This window comes from Pogoniulus pusillus, chromosome 22, assembly GCF_015220805.1.
Source record: "Pogoniulus pusillus isolate bPogPus1 chromosome 22, bPogPus1.pri, whole genome shotgun sequence".
NCBI classification, from domain to species: domain Eukaryota; kingdom Metazoa; phylum Chordata; class Aves; order Piciformes; family Lybiidae; genus Pogoniulus; species Pogoniulus pusillus.
In genome coordinates this window covers 14,796,238-14,818,963 of record NC_087285.1, presented here as the reverse complement: position 1 = coordinate 14,818,963, position 22,726 = coordinate 14,796,238, and the positions used below count along the sequence as shown (strand labels likewise).

The 22,726-nt window shown below is 45.2% G+C and overlaps 1 protein-coding gene across 1 annotated transcript; it reads right to left on the bottom strand.

Moving 5' to 3' along the window:
- Nucleotides 1–2,668: 2,668 nt before the first annotated feature.
- Nucleotides 2,669–7,588, bottom strand: MSX2 (msh homeobox 2). The gene is made up of 2 exons (XM_064161306.1): nt 7,112–7,588; nt 2,669–3,349 (listed from the first exon to the last, which is right to left on the bottom strand). Exons 1-2 carry the CDS (start codon nt 7,464–7,466, stop codon nt 2,925–2,927), a joined length of 780 nt encoding a protein of 259 aa, XP_064017376.1. The 5' UTR covers nt 7,467–7,588; the 3' UTR covers nt 2,669–2,924.
- Nucleotides 7,589–22,726: the final 15,138 nt, after the last annotated feature.

The window sequence follows — 22,726 nt, the reverse complement described above, 5'->3', positions numbered from 1 at the left end:
ATTAGGTTCCCTCAGCTTTGTTCCCTACGGTTGAGAACCGAGGAAGGTTAACAGGGAAGTTTTTTCACAGTCGGAAGGCGGGTGAGCAGGGCAGGATCCACGATACCTGGAGCTCCCCCAGCTTCCAGCCCGCAGCCGTGTCCTCTCAGTCCAGTTGGGAGATGTGTTCCTCCCAGCCCTTTTCCTGTTTGCCCAACGAGAGCCGGTGGGGAGCCCAGTGCCGCCTAGACGGCCCGCACAGAGGCAGGCGGGGACCTGACAGGGGCGCGGTGAGAGGCGAGCTGCAGTCCCCAGGCTCTGCCCGCAGGGAATTGCTGCCGAGGTGCTGCCCACCGGAGTGTGCATCTAGAACGACCTGCCTTTGGGAGAACTGCGAGGCTGGGACGAGCAGGGAAAAAGCCAGAGCTCTGCTCCGAGCGGCAGAGTCAAATCGCCCGGTTGGTTTGACAAGCAAACACAATTCCAGCTGGGATTCCAGAGGTCACTCCTGACCCAAATAACTCTCCTGGAACAAACATCTACATTGGGCCTGCATGGTATTTGGATGTGACACGACGAAGTAGCCCTCATATCTTGGATATTCCTCTTATCTGAGCGAACTCGAGCCCCACTCGCCAGAAATGCCAGGGGCAGATGATCTAACATCTGCTATCCGGGCAGCACAGCAGCGCATCCTTGAGCGAGGCTGCCCCAAAAACCATGGGACAGTGCTGGCAGTGCAGAGGAGCAACTGCACTGAGGGGTTGCAGGGTCCTTGCCAAGTCCTAGCTATACAAAATCACCTCCAGCTACTGTACCACTAAATCACGGATTTGAAGTCAATAGAAAGGCGAGTTGGAGGGAAAGTCCTGAGCAAAAGAGAAAGACACGCGAGCTAAGAAAAGGGATGGAAACACCACTGGAGTATGATGTAAAGAACAGAGGCGCCTAAAAGCAGTTGTTAAAAACAAGGAAACCTCATAAAAGGTTTGGCTTTCGATTTAGAATTGTTGACTTGCAATTCACCTTCATGTGATGCAAATTTGGCTTCAATTCAGATTCAGAAAGGGGAAATAATCATAAAGGCAACCCAAACATTCCTTTGAACTTGACCCAGCGGTGCAAAACGCACACAGAGAGAAATTACTTCTTACAGAACTCCACTCACAGACCCACACGCGATTAAACACGTTTTTTCTTTTTTTAATTTAATTTGAAATAAGAGATAAGAAATAATAAATCTTCAATAAAATATATAAAATTGTACAAGGCATCCCTTTCAAAGGGACTTTCCTGTGACGGAAGATTGGGGCTGAGGGGAAGGGAGAAGAGAAGTTCATCTACAGTGGGTCCCAGGCAGTGACAGTGCCTGGGTAAAAACAACCCAAACCCAGCAAAACTTCTTGGATTTTTTTCCTCCTGTGTTGTTGGGTTTTTATGCCTTTCTTTCTTTCTTTCTTTCTTTCTTTCTTTATTATTATTATTATTATTATTATTTTAAGATTTCTTTTTCTTCCATAACAACATGCTAAGAAAATAAATCCAGGAGAAGCTCTGCCTTCAGTGCTCCACGACCTTTGCAGTAACGTTCTCAAAGTTTAGTAGGAGTAATACACATAATATAAGAGTTACAAGGAGAAGCCTGGAGAAGGTCCTGCCAGTGCTCGGGGAGCTCCCGCAGGGACAGGCAGGTTATGCAGTCTCTTGGCAGCCCACTGTCCTAGGAGTAGAGTTGTAATTTTTTGTAATACCTGCATCTCTCTTAAGAAGGGTTTGAAGTATGAGTCACTTACATTGGCATCCTTAGCATGGGAATGAGAGGAAGACTTGGGGTGGGGTTTCTTCTATTTAATACAAACTGTTGCAAATACTAACAAAAAATCCCAAACATCCCCCAGAAGTGTTGAACAATCATTTGCTCACCACCACTGTGGAAACAACCCACAACTTCTTCCCCCAGAAAGCTTTCTTCCCTCTCTCCTGGTTTTCAAAGAGCATCGAAGAGCCAAGATTACCTGGCTGTAGCCAAACATTTCTAAGCATGCCAATCGGAAGAGATAAAGATTAGACTGCCTAACAACCCTCCCTTACACTTTGCCTCCCCTCACAGTGCTTTACAAACCGCTGAAGCTATTTATACAGACAAAGGCACTACAGGAGCCAATGGTGGATATATCTGTGTTCTGCATTTAGGGGCACTGATACTCATCTCGTTGCAAATATCTGTCAAAGACTGCGATGCAAAAAATATTCCTAGTCCCCAGAAATGCAGGAATTTGCTGGTTCTAAACTTCACTCAGACTCTATTGGATCTAGTTTCTATTTACATAGTGTTTCTGGATAAGGGCTTTGCTTTCTTTAAAAGAACCCTAAACAACAAATCCTTGATTATACTTTTTTATTTCCCTCCCCATCCCCCCACCCCCCCCCCGGGCTTTGCCCTAAATTAAGCGACAGCAACTTAGGGTGTAGGTTTATTTAGGGCATGCACTCCTCTTTAAACATGTGTTGGGCCCCATCAGGAAGGTGTCAGGAAATCTTTGCCTCCAGATGATGAGACTGCTTTTTCACCCGTTCATTTTAATTTATTTTTACATGCACTGTATAAAACCCCTACATTTGCTCAAATATTTTTCTTTCCTTTCCTTCCCCTCCCCCCCCCCCCCCCCCCCTTTTTTTTTTGGTTGTTTTTAATTTTTTTCCTTTTTTTTTTTTTTTTTTTTCTTTGAGGGTCAGACTCTGAGTGCTCAGAGCACTCTCAGGAGACACCCAACCAGTAGCATACAGGATGCCTTGCTCTGCTAATGCAAACTCCTGTACACTCAGGATGGCAGAGAGAAGTGCGCAGAAAGAATGATCAATACTGGTTGGGGTATTGCCTTCTCCAGGTTGGACATGATCCACCAGGAAGTCTGTCTCACTGTCAGTTTGTGTTTCTGATCTTCTTAGGATAAGTGGTACATGCTATATCCAACAGGAGTAGCATAGAGTCCAACAGGCGGGATAGGAAGCACAGGTCTGTGAAAAGGGTAGGATGTTCCATACAGCGAGGCTGCCTGAATGGGAGAGTTGATAGGGAAAGGGAGACTGAACCCCGACGGCAACATGGGCTTTGCTGCCATTTTGAGCTTCTCTAGCTCGGCCTCCTGCAGTCTCTTGGCCTTGGCCCTCCGATTCTGGAACCAGATTTTGACCTGGGTCTCTGTGAGGTTGAGGGAGCTGGAGAACTCTGCTCTCTCGGCGATGGACAGATACTGCTTCTGGCGGAACTTGCGCTCCAGGGCCAGCAGCTGGGAAGTGGTGAATGGGGTTCGGGGCTTCCTATTCGTCTTGTGCTTCCTCAGGGTGCAGGCAGTGGGGCTCAGGTGTCCTGCAAGGAAGGGAAAGGCCAGTTATCACAAAAGCAGGGAGACCTGGATGCTCTGAAGAAATGCTGCACTTAAGAGGACTTGGACAAGAAAGGAGCGATATGTGAAGGGTACATCCCGCCAGGTGATACTCTAAGCAGGGGATCTTTCTGCAAGTGACTCTGAAATTCTTTTTATGACCAAACTTAGGTTCACAGGAATTCAGCAGATGTCCCATAAAGTGAAATTTTGCCTCAGTGTTTTAAAAAAGACAGCTTGTAAGTAAATGGGCCACAAAAGATTTGCAGATATACACACAGCTTATCACTTTAGGAGTCCCATCACAAGGGTCTAGAGCACACAATACTGCTGTCTCAGTAGGTACAGAACTGGAGGAGTAAGTCCAGCAAAGCACAGGACAAATGTATAGGAAAAACAGGAGACTCACAAAAGGACAATGGTGTAAGAAACAAGCTCAGCCCAGGCTTACTCCAGGATTTCTCCAACAAGAGCAACAAGTCAACTCTATCTGTTATTTTTTCCTGACACTTGAAGGAGTGGGTCTGGTAATTTTTGTAGCTTGGATAACTGGGAGTTTTTCTTGCTATTTCTTAAAGAGCATTTTTTCCCCCCCTCTGGTTAATAGCTTTCCAAGTATTATTGTCTGTTTATCAACAAGTGTATTTTTCATTAAAGCTTTAGGTTTTATGATATTTGTCAATTAAAAAAAACCCAACCAACCAAACAAAAAAACCCAACCCATGACACATAGCTTCAGCATATGTGGCCAATACAAGTCATAAAATCCACTGTCTTCTGTGTTGCCTTGTCAGGTGCCTGGAATGGCACACTGCCCACTTGTTTTTAGATTCATTTTACATTTCACTAATAATTTTTGCAGTCTAAAGAATGATTAAAAAGCCTGCTGCTGAGTTCAAGTACTTAGCAATCTGGTTGTGCTTCAAATCACTCCTGGGGCATAGGACAAGTCACTCTGGCTCCCCAGCTTGATATAGAAAATGACACACAGGCTGCTCTTAAGAGGCTGCTAAATTTTATACGTGCTGTAGTGCCTGGTTCAAGTGTTCAAACACTTGTTAGGGTTTTTAAACCTCTTTCTTTTTCCTCTTTATTTATTTATTTTAAAAATAATCTGAAGCATGAAGATGTTTAATAAGTGTATTTCATGCATTTAAAAAATAATCTCACTAGATAAGTATGCAGAAATTCAGAAAGAGCAAGAGGAAAACAGCTATAGTGGAAAACTGAAAGGAACTGACAGTGAAAAAGCCCTCTTAGAAAACAACTTGTCAACTGGCATCTTACGATCACACAAGAGAGTTTTAATAATTAAGGTGTCATCATGACAGGAGGGTTACTCCTAAAATTTAACTAAGTTAAAACTACACTAAATTAAACTGGCACTAAATGAAACCTGCACTAAATCGACCTCAGATTCACTACCAGTCACACCGATATTCCACTCTCTCTTTTTAAACATGATCTGCTTCTTTTCTCCAAGTGAAGGTCCCCAAAGATACAGATAAAGGGGGTGTACCCACAGGAGAGAAGCAGTTCACAGAGGAACCATGGCTCTAGGAATCACTCCCTGTCCCAGCACCTTCCCCAGCTTTTGGGTTAGCCGGACTCGGGCCGACCTCTGCTAGGCACGGGGGAAACCGCAAAGCCATGCATTTAAGTTAAAACCTGGACAAATATTGTCCCTCGGAATACACCCAAGTACTGAGTCTTCCTTCACCGTGCTCCAAGTGGCTGTCAAACTCCGATAAGTAGGAGCCATTGTCACCGCATCCTCTGTCGCTGTCTTTACCCCGTCCCAGTCCTCAAGCACTCGCTTTAGTAGTTTCACTGGATATTTTTTTTACCCATTTCTATCTAGTCTCTATTTTCTGGCCAATGTGAAAAAACAAAACACCGTCACTTACAGAGCGTCCCCTCTTCGTCTTTCTCAAAACTCTATCTGTGACAGCTCTTTATCCAGCTCATCCCACTGGTAATATTAAAAACAATAAATCGAGGAGTTCCTAGCGCCGAACCCCTCAGCCGATAGACGGGCTTCCTGCGGGATCACTGGTGGTTGTCTCTTGCTGTCACACTGGCTCCGAGGGGATCTCAAGCCAAGAGGATCTGAACCAAATCTCACTAAAATCCCAGGACCTAAACTCCTAGCTACTGAAGTTCTTTACAGAGCTATTCTGCAGATCTCTCGAACCACAGATTTTTAACAAAGAAATTCGAAGAGGGGGAAAATAGATGTACAGGGATAAAAATAGGCCTTGTCTAAATCCGTGGTTTAGGGCAGTTTTAGAGAAGTGGATCCGCGTAGGAGCACACACTTCTTTTCACGCTTTTCCAGCGTACTTAACACAAACCGGGGACCTGGACTGCGCTGGGACTGGCAGTGGATGGCTGCTTTCCTGGAGGGCCCTCTCTCAACACGTTGGAAATCAAATTATTTTGGGGTTATCATAAAGGAAAGCAAGAAGCTGAAAGCCAAATTGAAATGATTGTCCCAAAGGAAAAAAAAAAAAAACCAACAACCAAAAACAAAAACTCAAAACAAATCCCAAACCCAAACAACCCCAAAACAAAACAACCCAAACCAACACCCCCCCACCAACAAACTAAAAAAAAAAAAAAACCACCAAAAATATCTCCCTAAGTCTTAAAAAACAAAACAAAACACCAAAATCATAGAAGCTGTAATAGCACCGAACTTCCTGCTTACAATATTGGGTTATAGGAGCAAATTCTGCCAGTCTGTCCTGCTCAATAGTTCGCGTTTCTCAAGTGAAATGAAGCACTCAAATGAAGCAGAGCATTTCATTTACATCAAGCAAGTGAGCGATGCGTGGAGGAGCACAGATCGATCTGCACGTACAGGTGTACAGCCGGTAAGGGGAAGAAAGAAACCTAGCAATGCCGAGATACGTTTTTCACCTTTTCCGAAAGATGGTTTTGAGAATTTTCCCTTTCTTTTCTTTTTTTTTTTTTCAAAGCAACTTTTTTCCCCCCCTCCTTTTTTAAAGGGATCTCTTAGAAAGCAAAATGCGATTCAGCGCAGACATAACAGCCCGACTCAAACAGCAAGCGTTTAAAAGGTGACCTGTTACTTTCGAATCACATCTCCCCCAAAGTGGTAGGGATAGGTTCGGGATAGACGGCAGAGGCTAAAGATGACAGGCACAGTTCAGAAGAATTTGACGGGCTGCTTGCAACGAAGGAGAGATACACAAACACCATGCCAGGAGAGATCGTGGCGGGAGTCGGCGCGCAGACAGCGCGCAAGGCTGGAAGGGACAGTGACCGAATGTAAGAGGTCGCTTTGCAACTTGAGGGAGGAAGGAAACAGAGATAATTTCCAGTTCTCACTGCAAAGTGATAACATAAACTGACAAAGTGACAGCGTGTGTCGGGAAATGAGCAAGTCTGAGGTAGCTCCCTAGCTTTCTAGGTTTTTAGAAGCATTATATATTTATATACGCAGGTATATAAATATATATAAAAATATAACAGCATAACTTTCTAACTCTGCAAATACAATATATATATAAAGAAACATGTAACATACGTATATATCCCACACATATAGAAAATATAAGTATATATCGAGGGTGCCCTTGTGCTCCACGGCGACAGGGAACAGCGCAGCTGGGAGGTCTGGAGCCCGGGGCCGCAGCGATGCCCACTCGCCCGCCCTGGCTACCCATCGGCTCCCGCACAGACCCGCGCAGCCCTCTGCCGCCGCTGCCCCGGCCACTCACTTGGCGGAGGGGAGTATCTCCCGGCTTCTTGGATCCAGGACGTGCCGTCCTCCGAGTTCTCCGATTTGACCGAAGCGGTATCGAAGGTTTTTGTAAGTGCCCCAGGTGGGCTATGAGCGTCCCGGGAGCCGTGGCCCGGCAACATCAGGTTCCTGGAAGTGCCCACTGCCGCCCCGTCGGTGCTGCTCCCAGCCGCGGCCAGCGGCAGCTCTTTGGGGGGTTTCTTGTCGGACATGAGGGCTTCCACGCTGAACGGCAAGCTGGACACCTTGACTTTGTGGTGCTCCTCGGCGCTGGCCGCCGGGCCCTCCTCGTCGGAGGAGAAAACCTCCTTCGCTTTGGAAGGAGAAGCCATGGCGGATGCGGAGGGAGGCTGGAGCGGGGCCGCCCGGGGAGCTGAGCTGCGCTGCGCTGCGCCTCTGCCCGGCCCTGCGCGGGGACTGCGCGAGTGAGGCGCTGCAGGGCCGCCCCCCTTTTTCCCCCCTCTGGGGGCTCCCGGCTCTTTCCTCCTTTGGGAAGTGGAGTAAACGCCCCGCGGACCAATCAGAGCCCGGGCTGCGGCCTGACGTCGCGGCGTGAGTCACGCCATTGGCTCGGGGGCGGGAGGGCGGACACCGCCGCTCTTCTTCTTCACCTTTTTTTTTCCCGGGGCTTATTTTGTTTGGGGTGTTCCCCCTGCCCCCATCCCCTCCGAAATGAATTAGGAGTTAATGACACGGGCAGCCAGCGGAGCTGTGCTATTAAGGAGCCGTCCAGAGCTATAATCATACCAAAGCAAGAAAAAAAGCCGCCGGGTAATTAAGGCTGATGATTAGGCGAAGAGGAAACTTTAGAAGATCGCGGCTCTGCCTCCTCTCGCTGCCGGCCCGGCTCCTCCCGCCTCCCACCCCGCATCCTTCGGTCGCACCCCCGCCCCTCCGTTGGGCACTGCCGCTCTCCTGCGCCGCTGGCCCCGCCGGCTCACCCCGGACAGGGGTCTGCCCGGCTCTCTACCGGGTCCCTTGAAACGAGGTGCTTTGCAGAGGGCAAGGGGTCAAGAGGGGCGAGATGCAGGACTCTAACTCGGAGAAGTTCTCCCACCGAGAAACGCAGTGGTCTGTTCGGCGCAGCTCATTTTTCATAAGAAAAGGGGTTTTTGTTGTTGTTTTGTTTGCATTCCATCAGCAGTAGAACTTAAGTCAGGCAAAAACACTTTGCAGGGGTTAGATGGGTAATTATTATTTTTTTGCCAGTGTCAATTACACACGTGATGAATAGATGAGCTTTAATAAATTATGGGCAGGCAGCCCTTAATTAAGAGGCATATCAAACCAGGGCTATGAAAGCGATTCTCTCACTTCTTGACTTCCTACCAGCGGTATGAATAAAGAGTATCCTTTAAAAAGAGTTTCTAATTACCTTGCGGATAAAAGCAAATGTATATTGTTCTTCTTATAATTATTTTAATCTTACACTAGGCATTATTTCATGCAGTGTCCATAACCTCCCGGGTTTTGTCGTTTTTCTTTTTTAACGTCCAGGAAATGTAGAGTTTGAGAGCTGTTTTGGTGTTATAATCTCTATCTGAGCCTTTAAAAAATAAAATAACCTGTGAAGGGGGCAGTGTGTCTGTCAAGGTCTGGGGCTGTGTGGGGCAGTTCCTTGGCTCAAGATCTGACTCCAGAGGTGGCTCAGGCAAAGACGTGGGTTCAGTCCTGAATGACTGTAGGACTCTGTTAACCGTGCAGGTTTTGTTACATTACTTCCACAAAACATGCAGATTTTGCTAGTTCATCTTATGTTTGGTTCGGACTCCCTGCTTAGCTGCCAGCCTTGCAACAGCCTTTGAAGTCTTCAGTCCAGATAACACAAATCATGACTTCCAACTCTCTGCACAACCTGGGTGATTATGCTTTTTTTTCCCTGGAGGACAGTTTGGGAGCTGATTTTTGGGAATGGAATGAGTGTTGTGTGGATTTTCTTTCACAGAACTGAAAAGATTGGAAAAGATCTGGTTAGGCCAGAAAGCACCTTGCAGATGGGGCTGTATTGGGTGTGCTGCACTGCGTCCAAAGGTGTCACCACACCCTTGACTCCTTACATCCCTGATCATCCAAACACACATCCCTTACATTGTCTTCTCCGCCCCCGTGCCCCCCCCCCCCCCCCCCAAGTCAGCCAGCTAGGACCTGGTCTGTCCTAGCCCTGATAACAATTCGCTTGGTGCCACAGACGGCAAATTTGGACCAGGGCATATGATCACTGTGTGGGAAGGAGTGTGGGAGTACATGTACAAGAATCTGCGTTACAAAACCCCACTCATCAGTGGGACTAATGGCAGGGTTTGCGCACTCATTACTTATTGCTAACAGTGTTACTTATTGGGTTAAGGATTAAAGGTGAGCAAGACCTGCAAGGACAAGTGATGTCTCTCACTGCCTCAGTCCAACTAACCTGGCCAAGGCAGCCTACAACATTTCAAACAACAAAGCCTTGATTAAGGTTTTTCTACAAGAGTTGAAAAAAAAAAAGTTGCTCACACAAAGTGATGTCTCTCCAGCTGTTCTTCATGTTCCCAGTTTGTCACTTCTGCTTCCCTACAGGGCTCATCTCTCTACTGGAAGATGCTCGCAGAGAGACACAGGACTGCAGCCAGCCAGCCCAAGCCTTACAAACTCTGCTGCTGCAGTAGGGTTGAGCTTGTCCCTCTTCTCCCCTCCTTCCTTTCCTTTCCCTTCTCCATGCTTCCTGCACCGTGACAAGTAAATGAGAATTGATGGACACCAAGAACAATGCATGTGTGTCAAGAACAATGCACTGCCCATAGAAAGCCATTGTGGGGCTGCTTAAAATGCTACAGATAATTATACTGCTTTCCCAAAGTCAATGCTCGATGGAAGGGCACCTGGGGAAGGAGAGCCCACAGGAGGGCAGGTCATGGTGACACAGATCCCTTCTTGGGTGCAGGTTCTCTCCCCGGGTCCCTGGCTGTGGCCTAGGTATGCAAGCTTACAAGCTGTCCCTGCAGTCTTGGAGAGATTTCTCTGCACTGCCATCCTTTCAGAGGCTGGAGGAGCAAGGGCGGGGACCAAGGGGCAAACTTCCCTCAGCGGTGTAAAGCACATAGCAGAACCTGGCTCATCCAGCCAAGGCTTTTGGGTGCCACAGCGGGTCCAGGGACAGCAAAGCATGTCAGGATTTGCTCATGGTATTTGCAATCTTCAGTGTTAGCTCACGGTGAAGTTAAAACATTTTTTGTCTGAAGTCTGAACTTGAAGGTTTCTCTCCACCCTCACTCTCCTACTGCCCGTTAAATGAAGCCGCACACGGTACTGAATGCTAGGAGGAAACCTTGCCGAGATGGGGTTTGGAAAAACTTATAGGAATTAAGATTTCTCCTTATACCCATGATCTTGGAGCGGCCAACCTGCCTCAGACCAGCAGAGAGTTTTATCGGCCCGGGGATCCGACAGCAGTCAGGGGATTCATCCCTGCGTTAAGCTACCCACCGTGTCCCCGGTGATACCCTGTTCCTGGGGAGGTCGGTCCCCAGGGCTCTGCGGAAGCCGCCCAGCTCTCGGGGTGCCCTCTCCCTCGGGCTGTTTCCCAGCTCCAAGTTCGTGTGCCCCCGACTCCTAGCTGCAGTCAGAAACCGCCGCACTGAGCACGGTCGTTTCACAAGGATGCCCTGAAAGTCTCTAACCCGTTGTGTCCCTCAGCCCTTCTACCCTGCGCCTCCGGCAGCATCAGTCTCCGTGAGCCGGGGCGGACTCTGTGCTCCTCAGTCCTGGGGCTCTCAGCTGGAGTGGGACTGGGAGGGAGGGAGCACAGGGGGAGGAGAGACGTTGCAGACAAACTAAGGCTGTTTTGCAGGCGCCAGGAGCGGGTAGATGAAAGGGAAGCTCCTGGGGGAAGTGGCTGTGCAGTTTGACCGGCTCCAGCAGCAGCAGCGACGGGCCGCCCCTGCCAGCTCCGCCTTCCACTACCCCCTCTCCCCCTCCTCGGGCTCCAGACTGTCCCTCGACCCACCTTCGCCTCTCCTTCCCATCCTGGGATGCCACAGCATCCTTGCTCCCTTATCCATCGGGTCGTGGGCAGCATTCCCATCACCAGATGCTACAGCATCTTTAGTCAATGATAGCTGGTGCTGGTGAATTGGGAGTGACTGCCCAATTTCTCCATCCCTCTCTCCCTTATCGGTGTAAAGCAGGGCGCGGTGCCCATTTGGATCATTACATGAACGATGTCCCGTATTCCCAGAACACCAGCTCGGTGCTCGCGGAGGCAAAACAGCCGCGGGCAGTGGGAAGCGAGTTTTAACTCCGGGAGGGACAGCCTCACAAGCATTTCTCTCGGTTTTATGATCAATTTGGTTAATAAACTGTTTTCTAAAGAGGGGCAAAGGCTCTCGATTCGACTAGAAAGAATGTCAGGAAAATGGAATCGAAGTGTGCATCGTCTAAGTTTGGCCCCGAAATAAGGGGTACACGAAGTACACGAAGCGTGTTAGAGGTTGGGAAACTCCTGCCTCATTGCCCTGCTCCAGATGAGACCTGGAGCGAGGAGAAAGGCGCTGAAATGGCAGATATTATGCGTTTATCTCCAGACGCTAGAAAGGCATTAAAACGAGCTGAATATCAGGGCTTCGGAGGGATCAGGTCCGGTTACAGATGTTTCGATCTGGATCCACTTCATGAGTCTTTTGAACTCTGTTTCTGAAGCCGTTTTGGATGATGGTTGTTAGCTTCCGAGCTAGCTCCTGGGAGGCTTTGCGGAGGGTACTCTTCGCCGGAGCATTCTTTAACCACCCTCTGGGGGTACCTATATGTCCCGCGGTCCCGGGAAGGCTGCACTCGGCATCTGGGCGGAGCGTGCCTTCTCGGGGCGATAGGACGCGGAGCCCGGCGGAGCCCCTGCTCCGGGTGCGCAGGGAAGGTGGACGTGATGAAGCAAAGTAGCACTATATTCGGTGCGGGAAATGGGCCGTAAGTGCAATCACGCGTTATAATTGTCCTCTGTGTCACCCGACAATGGTTCCTATTTATCGCACCGGTGTCATCCACTCGTTAAGACAGTGAGCGTACAGTGAACCGTGATTATTGCACAATACAAGTCTCCTTTCCCACCCGTCGAGGGTTGTTCTCTCCCTCTGCGCAGGTATTTAATTTACGATCAGATATTTATTCTGTTTGGCAAGAGGCAGAAGATAGTTGTGAGAGATCAGATGTTTTCCTGCTCAAAGCAGTTAACAGTTTTGCCCTTAAGGACCGAAAACGACTTCCCCCTTTTTTTCCCTTTTTTTTTTTTTTCTTTTTTTCTTTTTTTTCCCCCGAGGCAATAACGTTTTAAATAAACACATGGGAAAGCTTGAAGGGAGGAAAGCGCAGTCAGAGAGGTTGTATTTATACGCAGAAAACTCGCGATCAAGAGGCTCAGATAGAGACTTGGTTTTGGGAGGCGATACACCGCCCCTCGCTGCTGCCACTAAGAGCGAGGCTCTGGAGGTGCTGATTGCCACGAGCAGTGACAAGGGGTCCTTCGGCCGACCCTGGATCCAAGAAGGTCCCGCTCTGTCCTGGAGACGAGGACCGGACTCCTCTTCCGTCGAAGCCAGAGCAACCGGCGCTGCTCGCCGGGCCGCAGGATCGGGCCTCGATGCGGGAGCCCCATAGCACCTGCTAGCTCCGTGCCGCTCGAAACCGTCACAGGACACCTTGAACCCAACAACGAAAAACATAACGCAGGCAAAATACCTTAGCGTTTGGCCCAAGACAAGGGCAGATATGGGGATCGGCCGGTTCTAAGCCGCCGCCCCGTCAGGGGTCGCGTTCCCTGCAAGCAGCGCCTGCGGGCGGGCGGCACCCGCACCAACTGTCCCGGGTTTTGCAGACCAATTCCTCATTTATTTGTTTATTTATTTAAATTGGAGGAGGGTAGGAAAAAAAAAGTGGGAAAGGGGGGGTGGGGGGTGGTACAAATTAGGATCTATGACCTCAAATCTTCTTCCCAGGCTCCGTCTTTCCGTTTGCAAACGGTTTCCATCGAACTCGTTGCAATGAATTTTAATTATCGCAAACAGCTTCCTGCTTCTCTGTGTTATGAATACATCAAAATGATTCATCCAGCACAGAAAATAACTCGTGGAGTGTCATAAACTAAAAGCTCCTGCATTGACTCAGATTCGAGCACCCAGTTATTCCCAGAGACTGCCTGCGCATATCCATCTCCAGTAGGAACAAGTCGCTGAGTTTGGTTTGATACACCTTTTTTACTTTACGTTGCCAATTGTCGTATTTATTCGTTTTCGGCGCTTTGCCTGCTTCACTCCACTCATCTAGGAAATACAAGGAAGGTGTAAGACGGAAAATTTTCTGAATTATCCCACAGTCAAAGGGAGCTCCTATAATTCCCCTATTATTTATGCCCTACATTCACAGTGTGGAGATGTCTCAAGCTTGACGCGATTCTCAAATTACAATTATCTGCTGTCAGTTTGTTTTTTCCCACCTAGTTTCCCGTCTTTATTGTCCAGATCTATTTCGAGTCCCCTAAATGACTTCAGCTTTGCAATATATTGTTTCTCTCCCGTACCTGCCCATCTCTTTTTGATTATCCACGCTGATATAATCAATCAATCAATACCTTTTAAGTAACAGGATTAAATTTGCTACAAATTGATTGTAAGAGTGGCCGGCTCTGGCTCATTTCTTTACTTCTCAAACACCATTTCTTTAAAGAAAACGTATATACATATGTGTGTATGTGTGTGTGTGTATACATATATACATTTTTCCCCCAGAGAAATGCTGAAATGAGGTTAAGGACTTCAAAAAGTACTACTTCGTAGACTGAAGGCGAAGGACTAATTCATGCAGTAATCTGGTAAAGCTTTTTTGGAGCTGGGTTTAGTTCTGCACGATGGCACGAGAGATGCTTTCGATGGGACCCAGCCTCATGCTCAGAGAGCGGCAGTTCCAGCTCAGCCTCTCCCGTGGCCCCAGCGTCCCCTACACTGCACTCCCCACACTCCCTCGTGTCGCGCCCGCCGCCCTTGGCCAGACGGGATGGGGCTGAGCTCAGAGCCGGCTGCTGCCAAACTCGCGGAGTTCCTTGCAGGAATTTGGAGAGAGCTAAAAATCTCATCCTAAAGGTGTTTTTACACTCAGCCCTGTCCTGATCGTTCTCGGCGATTTCTCACCCACGGAGTGGGATGTGAGTGGGGTGGGCAGCGAGTTTGGAGCGAGCACATTCCGCTCCGGATTCCAGCCAGCCCTCCAAGGTTACAGAGATTTCCCCCCTCCCTTCTTTATTTAATTACATTCACGGGGTTTGCAATTACTCTGATTGCATTTCGAGATGATATTAGCTTTTGCAGAGAAAGCCACCAGGGTCCCGGCCGTGTTATGCAGGAGTGGGAAACTTAGTTGGATGCTCCTAATTCCTCTGTAGATTGTATTGGTGCCAAGTCTTTTTAAGAAGGGCAACAATTTTCATTTGTGTGTGTATATATGTATTTGCACAGAAAGCTCCAATAAGCAAAGCAAACAAAGCTTTAGAATAGAGTAGATGTTGAAAGGCTGTTAATTTAGTAAATGACAAAATTATATCCATGCAAAAGTTTTTAAACAGCTTTATTTTACACAGCCTCTCAGGAATCGGAGACAAGAAGAACCACTAACTCGTTCAGTTTGCTATTCTTCAATCTGTTAGTGTAGCTTTCTCTCTATACACGTGCTGCTGTTCATGTAAGGCAAGTAGAAATATCCCAACATTGTCTTATTTCCACAGTCTCCCTCTGGAAAATGACTCTCTTTCCAATGTAAGTACTATATTTGCCTATGCACTTGCAAAGTACATTTGAAACAATTTAATGCACAGTCTCTAAGGTTAAAACAACAACAACAAAGTCTGAAGGTGGTTGCTCGCAGAGACTGTGGGGAGGAAGGACTTTCAGAGAGAGTTTGCATCACAACACCAGGTCTGTTATATGTTTTTGTATCATGTAACAGACTGATTCATGGTTTGTGTGTTGTTTTTTTTCTTAAATGTCTGCATTTTCTTCTGGCTGAACAATCCCATTTTGTTCCACTGAAAAGTTCCTTGGATAGTAGCTTCCCACAATTCCTCATTTGCAAATATCTCAGTTGCTCTACAATCAAGTGATTTTTTTTTTTTAAAGTGGTGCTAATGAGACTGCTGTGCTTAGGGATGCTCTCTGTAGTTATGGATTTGGTTTGTAGCTGGACTCCAATCCTGTCAGTGGCTTGGCCTTGGTCAGCTTCCACAATTGTGCTACATAACAATGTGGTTCAAAATATTTCAGGATGCAGGCAACCATCTCAGTCTTGATTTCCTGAGCAGCAATGACTATGCTGAAGAAACGTGGGAAACAGAGATTTGTACCAAGCAAAGACATTTTTGCAGTGTCAGGGAGTTTGACTGTGATAATGGCGAGCTCTGGATGTTTAAGGTTCAGTTAATAGAGGTTTTATTTCATTTGATTTACTCCAGATGGTTCTCAGCCACAACACAGAGACTTAGACAGCAACCAGAGCTCCAGCATGCAGGAGTATCTGGGTAATGAATTTTCATTTGGCCCACAACAGATAACAGCCTGGGCAACACTTGGATCTGTGGCAGTTTGGATTCCAGAGCCATACGCTGCACAGAGGGAGGAGGAGAGAGCGAGGGAGGTGTCTGCTGCTCTTTACAGTGCAGTGAAAGCCAGATCCACGTATGCCAAGAAAATCATCTTAAAATTATGTTAACAGTTTTCCATACTGCAGAGGCATAAATTTTAAACTAACAGCAGTCAGAATGGTTTTTCATCCTTGCGCTGCAGCAATAGTATTTGCTCTGCTTCTCCATCACTATCAGTGCAGGTCCAACAAAGTCAATCTCATTATGACCTAACTACACGTCAATTACAATTGATCTAATCGACACAAGGTCTAATATGTTAACAAAGGCTTTGCATGATCCAAAATTCCCACCAGATCTAGTGGAGCAGGACCAGTACCAGCTAAATTTGCAACACATATCTATGCCAGCATAGACAACAACAGAAAGATAAAGTACCTTTTTTGTCTTCTGCAGAGTCATTTTTGATTTAAATTGTATTTTATATTTTTTTTTCTGTGTATAAAGATATCATTCACAAGTATAAATTCTTAGTTTATTCAGTAAGATTTTGATTTCTTGGTCATGTTTTGAATAGGTTAATTATATCGATGATTATGGGGAAAGAAGTAAAAGGCCTTACCATGAACATTTATCTACCAGTTAGCAACAAATCAGAAACTGGCAGGAAATCTTGGAGGTAATTGTTTAAGATGTGATTAGAGTTATTATTGGTGTGGTAGAGTTCAAACAGGATAATGCAAAGGACAGATTATGCTCAATAAATATGAAAGCTGCTGATGCCTTCTGGGAAAGACTATACACGCTTTTCTCTGTACCAAATATTTATTGTAAACGTGGCATTATCCCCAATGATTATGCTTCTGCTTTTCTTTACTAGCAAAAAGGATAGCATATAAAATCAGATATTGATGTGTGTATATTTTCTTTCTGTGGATCAGTTTGCAGCAAAATGCAAAATGTTCTCTTTCAAGGTGATGAACGCCAAGAAAAGCAGCTTCTGCAGGCTAGGAACAGCACAGGAACATAGGTGTCCTTGATTTACCTTCAGTATTCCCACTGGTACTTGGATTCAAAGCCAGAAGATTGCCTCAGGCATATCTAGTGCTATGAGGGCCAAAGGGTCCTAAAGAAATCAAAGGGCTCATTCTTAGTTTTGCCTTGGCTTTGACATGAGAAGAAAAGCAGGTAGAATAAGGTAGTAAATGCCCACATGGAATAACACTTGTATAAATTGGTGTTTGCTGCTCCTTCTGTCAGATTATTGTTGGAGACCCCAAGAAGCTGATGGAAATGGTCTGTGATTGATGAATATTCTGCTCTGACCATCCCTGACTGCAGCATGATCCTATATGCACAGATGTGTCATGGCTATACAGCTGGCTTTCTTTAGCCTGGCTACATGCCTGCAACATTGGCAAGGCAGAAGGAATGGGACGGCATGAGGATCAGCAACCACACCTAGAAGGAGGGCAATTTCACCCTCTCTTCCTAGCTCAGGATCTATTCCAAGCAGCCCATGGCCAGGGAGCAGGCTGTCTCCTCACTCACCTCTGTTGCCCCCACTCTGGCTTTAAACACTGCCTCCAGCCCTGGGCTTGATTTAGCAGACGCTGGAGTGATGCCCAGGTGTAAAAAGGAGAGGTTGTGAGTTCCTATCTTGCCTCTTTGGTGCTTTCTCTCCTACTCCCAAGAGAATCATCTACCCTGTTTGTCTCTTCCTGCTCTCATTGCATCCCGGTTTCCTAGCTTGTGCTAGATTGCTCTAACTTCTACTGAAGGGGTGGTTTCTCAGTACGGATGAGAAAGGTTGCTTTCAAGTGTTCAGAACCAATTCTACTTCTCCCTCCAACAGTTTTTATTCAGTCCTTCTGCTAGACTATAGGCTGGCTCTTCTGTAATGTATGAGTGGTGTAGGTTGTCCACTGCTGGAGGAAGGGGATGATATTAGTGCAGAAAAGATGAGGAAAGAAGAGATATTTTTAAATGACCATAGTGTCTACGTTTCTGTCAGAAGGGCAAATCAACTCATGTCTCTTCCCTCTTTCTTTTTTTTTCCTTCAGGTAAATGTTTCCAACAACAATATAAAAAGGCAGGAGAAACATGAGATCATCCAGTGTTGGATGTGAGAGAGACAGACACTCCTTCGTGTGTATATTCTCCTGCTAGCTCTGTGCAATCTTTAGGGAGAAGCATAAATACTGAGTAATTTTATTAACTGCCTCTTCTACGAGCTTGTTCAGGCCAAAATTGGATTCTGTAAACCAAACAAACAACATCTTTCTTTTATGAAACCAAGAATGTAAGAAAGTATAAACAGGGCGATATTAAGTTTTCCAAGTAAAAGAATCATCTTATATAATTAAAATCCTCATCACCACCTCCCAAATTCTGTGGTGCCAGGAATGATTAAAAAAAAAAAGAAGCATAAATGCAAATGGCAGCAACTTTTTCACTTCCACACTCAAAGCAAAAAAGGAAAAAAAAAAATCTACCTGAAATTCTGTTAAGTACAGATGTTGGCAGTAGCAGATTTAGGCTGTTGTTCCACTGAAGTGTGAACTGGTAAAATGGAGATCTAAAAAAATCTGATCACCAATTAAAAGGGGAGGCGGGGAATGTACCTAATGGGAGTGACCAAAGCTGATAACAGCTTTTCCAGCCCTAAAATTTACTCCAAATATCCAGAATAATCTGTCTTTGTTACTTCTGGAGTGATGTCATGAAGGTAATTTGCAGTTCTCTGAACATTTTTATTTTATTGTCTGTGTTTTCAAGATGACTTAAAAGATGGTCAGTACCAGGGTTTCTCTGGTTACCTCCAGACAAACTCTCTGTATTCTGTAAATCATATCTTCATCAAGCAACATCATATGAAGCCTTGACATGTGATCCCTAACATTTATTTTAGAGTGTGTGCATATCTCTCTCCACACGTATTTATAGTAACCACATAGAAGAAGATCTCTGCTGCTGAGACCTCAAATCATTATTAAAGTCATACAGTCTTAAATTAAAAGCTGGTTAACACGAAGACAAAAGCATAGGAAGATAATTGTCTGACATTAGTTTTACACATCAGTGTCTGAAACAGAAACTAAGCTGTGGAGCTCCGACTTCCATTCGATTGAATGACTTTTGAATGGCATTTCCCACATCCAAAGCTAGATCTGTCTAAGTTAGTTGCAATTTGCATTTCAAGTCAAAGGAAACGCAATATCCAGTCAAATATACATTTCAATTGAAGTCGGTTGATTCAGTCTTGCCACTTGGAAGTGCTTTGAGCCAGCAGAATTCTCCACTGAGTTTGCAGGAGCTCTATTTAACTTGCATCATACGCGCAAATTGCTCAGTGCAATTTAAGCAATATTAACCTAAAGGGAAAAGAAAGGTCTGTCACTTAAATCTGGGCTGACTCCTTCGTACGACGTAGTAATTGGTAACTTTGCTTTCATCCTCCTCTCGTTTGTTTTGTCATGTTTGACAACGTACACATTTGAAAATTAATGGGTTAATCACCTGCCTAATGGCTTTATACCAAACGCCAAAAGGATCTTCCTGGATTTTGTTTGCGAGTTTGAATAAGCATCTTAATTTGCCCTGCTGGGAGAGCACTTTTATGAAGCATGCTGGTTTCAGGAAGGAGAGGTGCTTTTTTTTCTTTTTCACGTTCTGTAAATGCTGAAAACAAATGTTTGTTTTGGTTTTTGGATTTATTTTAACAGGAAAATCAGTCAGTACCCATACAGCTGGTCACTTCATTGCATTTTTTCTCCTTTAAAAATAAGTTTTGGGTTTTTTTTTTCACCAATTTAGTTATAGAGATGGATCCAAACACACAATTTAATAGGCACTGTGATTTTTAATTTAAAAAATAGGTATGTTATATGGCTTTTAGGCACATTTATTAATAATTCCAATTAAAACATCCACATAGTTTTGGAAGACAAACTAACAAAGCCCTTAAAAAGAGAGATTATTTTAAAATACATTTCATATTGAAGATTTCCAAGCAGCTCAGTGCAGGGTATTTTACAAGATCCAAAGTACCTTGCATTGACTGACAAGGCACAAGCTTCTGGAAACATCTAATTGTAGCTCTTCAGGCTCAGTAGCTTATCACAACCATTTGAATAGTCACTCTTATACAAATCCAAGAGTAATATGATAGCCAGCCTTACACCCTCAAACCATAATGTAAACTTGTTTTTCCATGAAGCAATTAGAAGGATACATTTAGACACATCCTTAAAATAAACAACATGAGCATATCTGAAAACATGATTTCATGTTGTAACTTGTGGCTTCTTAGAATGACAGTTTACAGTTGCTGGAATGCTAGAGAAAATATTGTTCAAAACGTGCAGGGAACACACATGGGAAGTCAGGGCCACAACCAGACAGATGCAGGGATTTCTGTTCTGCCCCTGATTTTGCATGATGATTTCTGTTCCCTGGTTTACAAGTCAGGAGGGGGTAAGTGTCAGAATAGAGGAAAACTCCCCCATAGCTCTGGCCCTGGCACGTTTATTTGTTTTTCTGTAAGTTATCTTGAACTATTAGTGCTGTTCATTCTTTGATACAAGCCCCCTTCTGATGCCATATATCTGTTGTAAAGGAAATCAACTCATAAGGTATTAAATATAAAGACTGGATGAGGCACTTAGTGCCATGGCCTAGTTGATTGGATAGGGCTGAGTGACAGGTTGGACTGGATGATCTCTCTTCCAACTTGGTTGATTCTGTGATTCTATGATCTCATCCTAATCCAATCTAATACTGTTTTGTCCAATTTACAGCAGGAATCCATTGCTGTCCTTACAGACACAGTAAATCCCCACTCACAACACCATGATCTCTGGAAACAGAAGTGACAGCAGCTGGGGTCTGTGTCTGAGTCAATCCTGCTCTGGAAAAGGCCCTACCTTGACTGCTACTTGGTGTCACTTTGGCCAGCAGCTTGCTTGTGCCGTTAGTGAAACCTCTCTGATGCACATCTGGAGTTAAGGAAGCACAAACCACTTGAGTTTTAACAATGACCTCCTAGCCAGAGTTAATATGGAGTTCATCCCTGCAGTGGTCAGTGTCCTCTCAAGGAGGTATCAGCTGTCCATGATGTAGACTTGGGGACTGGGTGTTGAAGCCCTGATCCTAACCTAAGTGCATAAACTGCTGCTTCATACAGAGCTGTTGTCTGGGGGCTGCAAACCTCCAGGCACAGTCTTTTCTGACTGTATCAGCATCTTTTGCCCCTGCTCCTTTCATCCTTTTGGTGAAGGTCATATTTGCTTCTCAAAGAAACAAATGCACAGGAGGTAAAAAATCTGCTTCCAAATGGAAAGATAAGCTTCAAAAAGACAAAGAATCTCAGCCCATTTTTTATACTTCTGTAGTCAGTGATGCAGCATTTCCACTCTTTTAATCCACTGAGGTTAATGTTTTTTTTTCCTTGCTCATTTCTCCTTTTTTTTCTTTCCCAAGGACCTTCAGATGCCAGTGTAACCACTGTTTCCCTGTCAGAACTGCTGCGCTGAAACATCTTTCAGTGGATCCAGTGTGTTCTGTCGTTTCTGCAGTTTACAACACAGCCATAAAAAAACTGCTCAAGGCTGAATCTTGGCGTATTAAGTGTCATCACAGAGGTAATTGCTTTTCTTTAAACACCTAAGAAGGAAAAAAAAAAAGAACAAAAAAAAAAAAAAGGAGTCAGCTTCTGCAGTTGCCAAAAGGCTATCATGTCCAAACACCTACACTTCCACAGAAGGCTTTCTTGGCTTTTATTCTGGTCTTTCTTTGCATTCCCCCCGCCTCCCCCAGCTGCTTTTGCAATTGGATGTAAGCATCAGAAAACAAGCGAGGTTATTAACCCACAAAAATGTGTCCAGTTAACAAAATGTCAGGAAACACAATGTCTAGGACAACGTGTCCTTATTACACCCTTTTCTAACACAACAGGCTCTCAGCAATTAGAGGAATGAGTAAAGCATGAGACCGAGGTTTCAATATGGCTCTTTCATTAATTCGTTGTCAACTATGACAACAGAAACATTCTAATTCAGTTTACGTCTTTAATCCTGCAAACTTGGTTACGTGTCAGTAAACTCAGATTTGCACGGATTAAATTCTGAGATAAATGAGGGTGGGGCCACTCTGGATTTTCAGGATTAAGTTCTTGTTTGTCTCTCTCCCGCAGAAATCTGCAAAAACTTAGAGTAGAACCCACTCCTGAAATGTGCTCTGGGTTCCTAACTCTAGAAAAGCTCTCTAGCACTGTCACCCTGCCTGAGAGAGCCTACCTTTCAATTTTAAATTGGTACAAAAATATCCTCAGGGAGTTACTTAGGTTATTTGAGTACTTGTAAAATGAAACCAGAGGATTGTGAATGAAGAAAATACCCTAAAATAAAAATCCTTGACAAAAGAAATCATGAAAAAGCTGTAGCTAAGCCAACCATTTTTCTGGTGTGAATTTGACCATTTCTCATAGTAATTTGGTTATGGTTTTAGACTTTAAAAAAACAAAACAAAACCATGAGTCAGCCATTCATTCCACACACTGTTGTTGTGAAGTGTTTTGAGCAGTTAAATGTCCCCTCTATAAGCTGCAGCTTGCATTAATCCATCATATTCTGCTTAATTTTGCGTGACTCTCACTTTATAAGCATTGGAGAATGCTACTGTGTGGCTGCTCTGTCATTTAATTATATCTCCAACTTGCTCTTTCTCCCATCCAGCTGTCTCAGTTGTGCTGTTGCACTGCAATAGCTGGAGAGTGTGGTGCCAGTATTTCATCTCACCTTGCTGATAGATATATTGTTGTCTTTAATTAATGTTCTTTTTTGTTAGTACGTAAGAGTTGAGTGATGCAGTATGAAATAGAACCATAGAATCATAAAATGTCAGGGGCTGGAAGGGACCTCCAAATATCATCCAGTCCAATCCCCTTGTCAGAGGAGGATCACCTATACCAGATCACACAGAAATGTGTCCAGGTG

Coding starts and splice junctions, on each gene's coding strand:
- MSX2 (XM_064161306.1), bottom strand. CDS start 7,466: ATGGCTTCTCCTTCCAAAGCGAAGGAGGTTTTCTCCTCCGACGAGGAG. Junction 3,350..7,111: donor GAGATACTCCCCTCCGCCAA/GTGAGTGGCCGG, acceptor CCTTCCTTGCAG/GACACCTGAGCCCCACTGCC.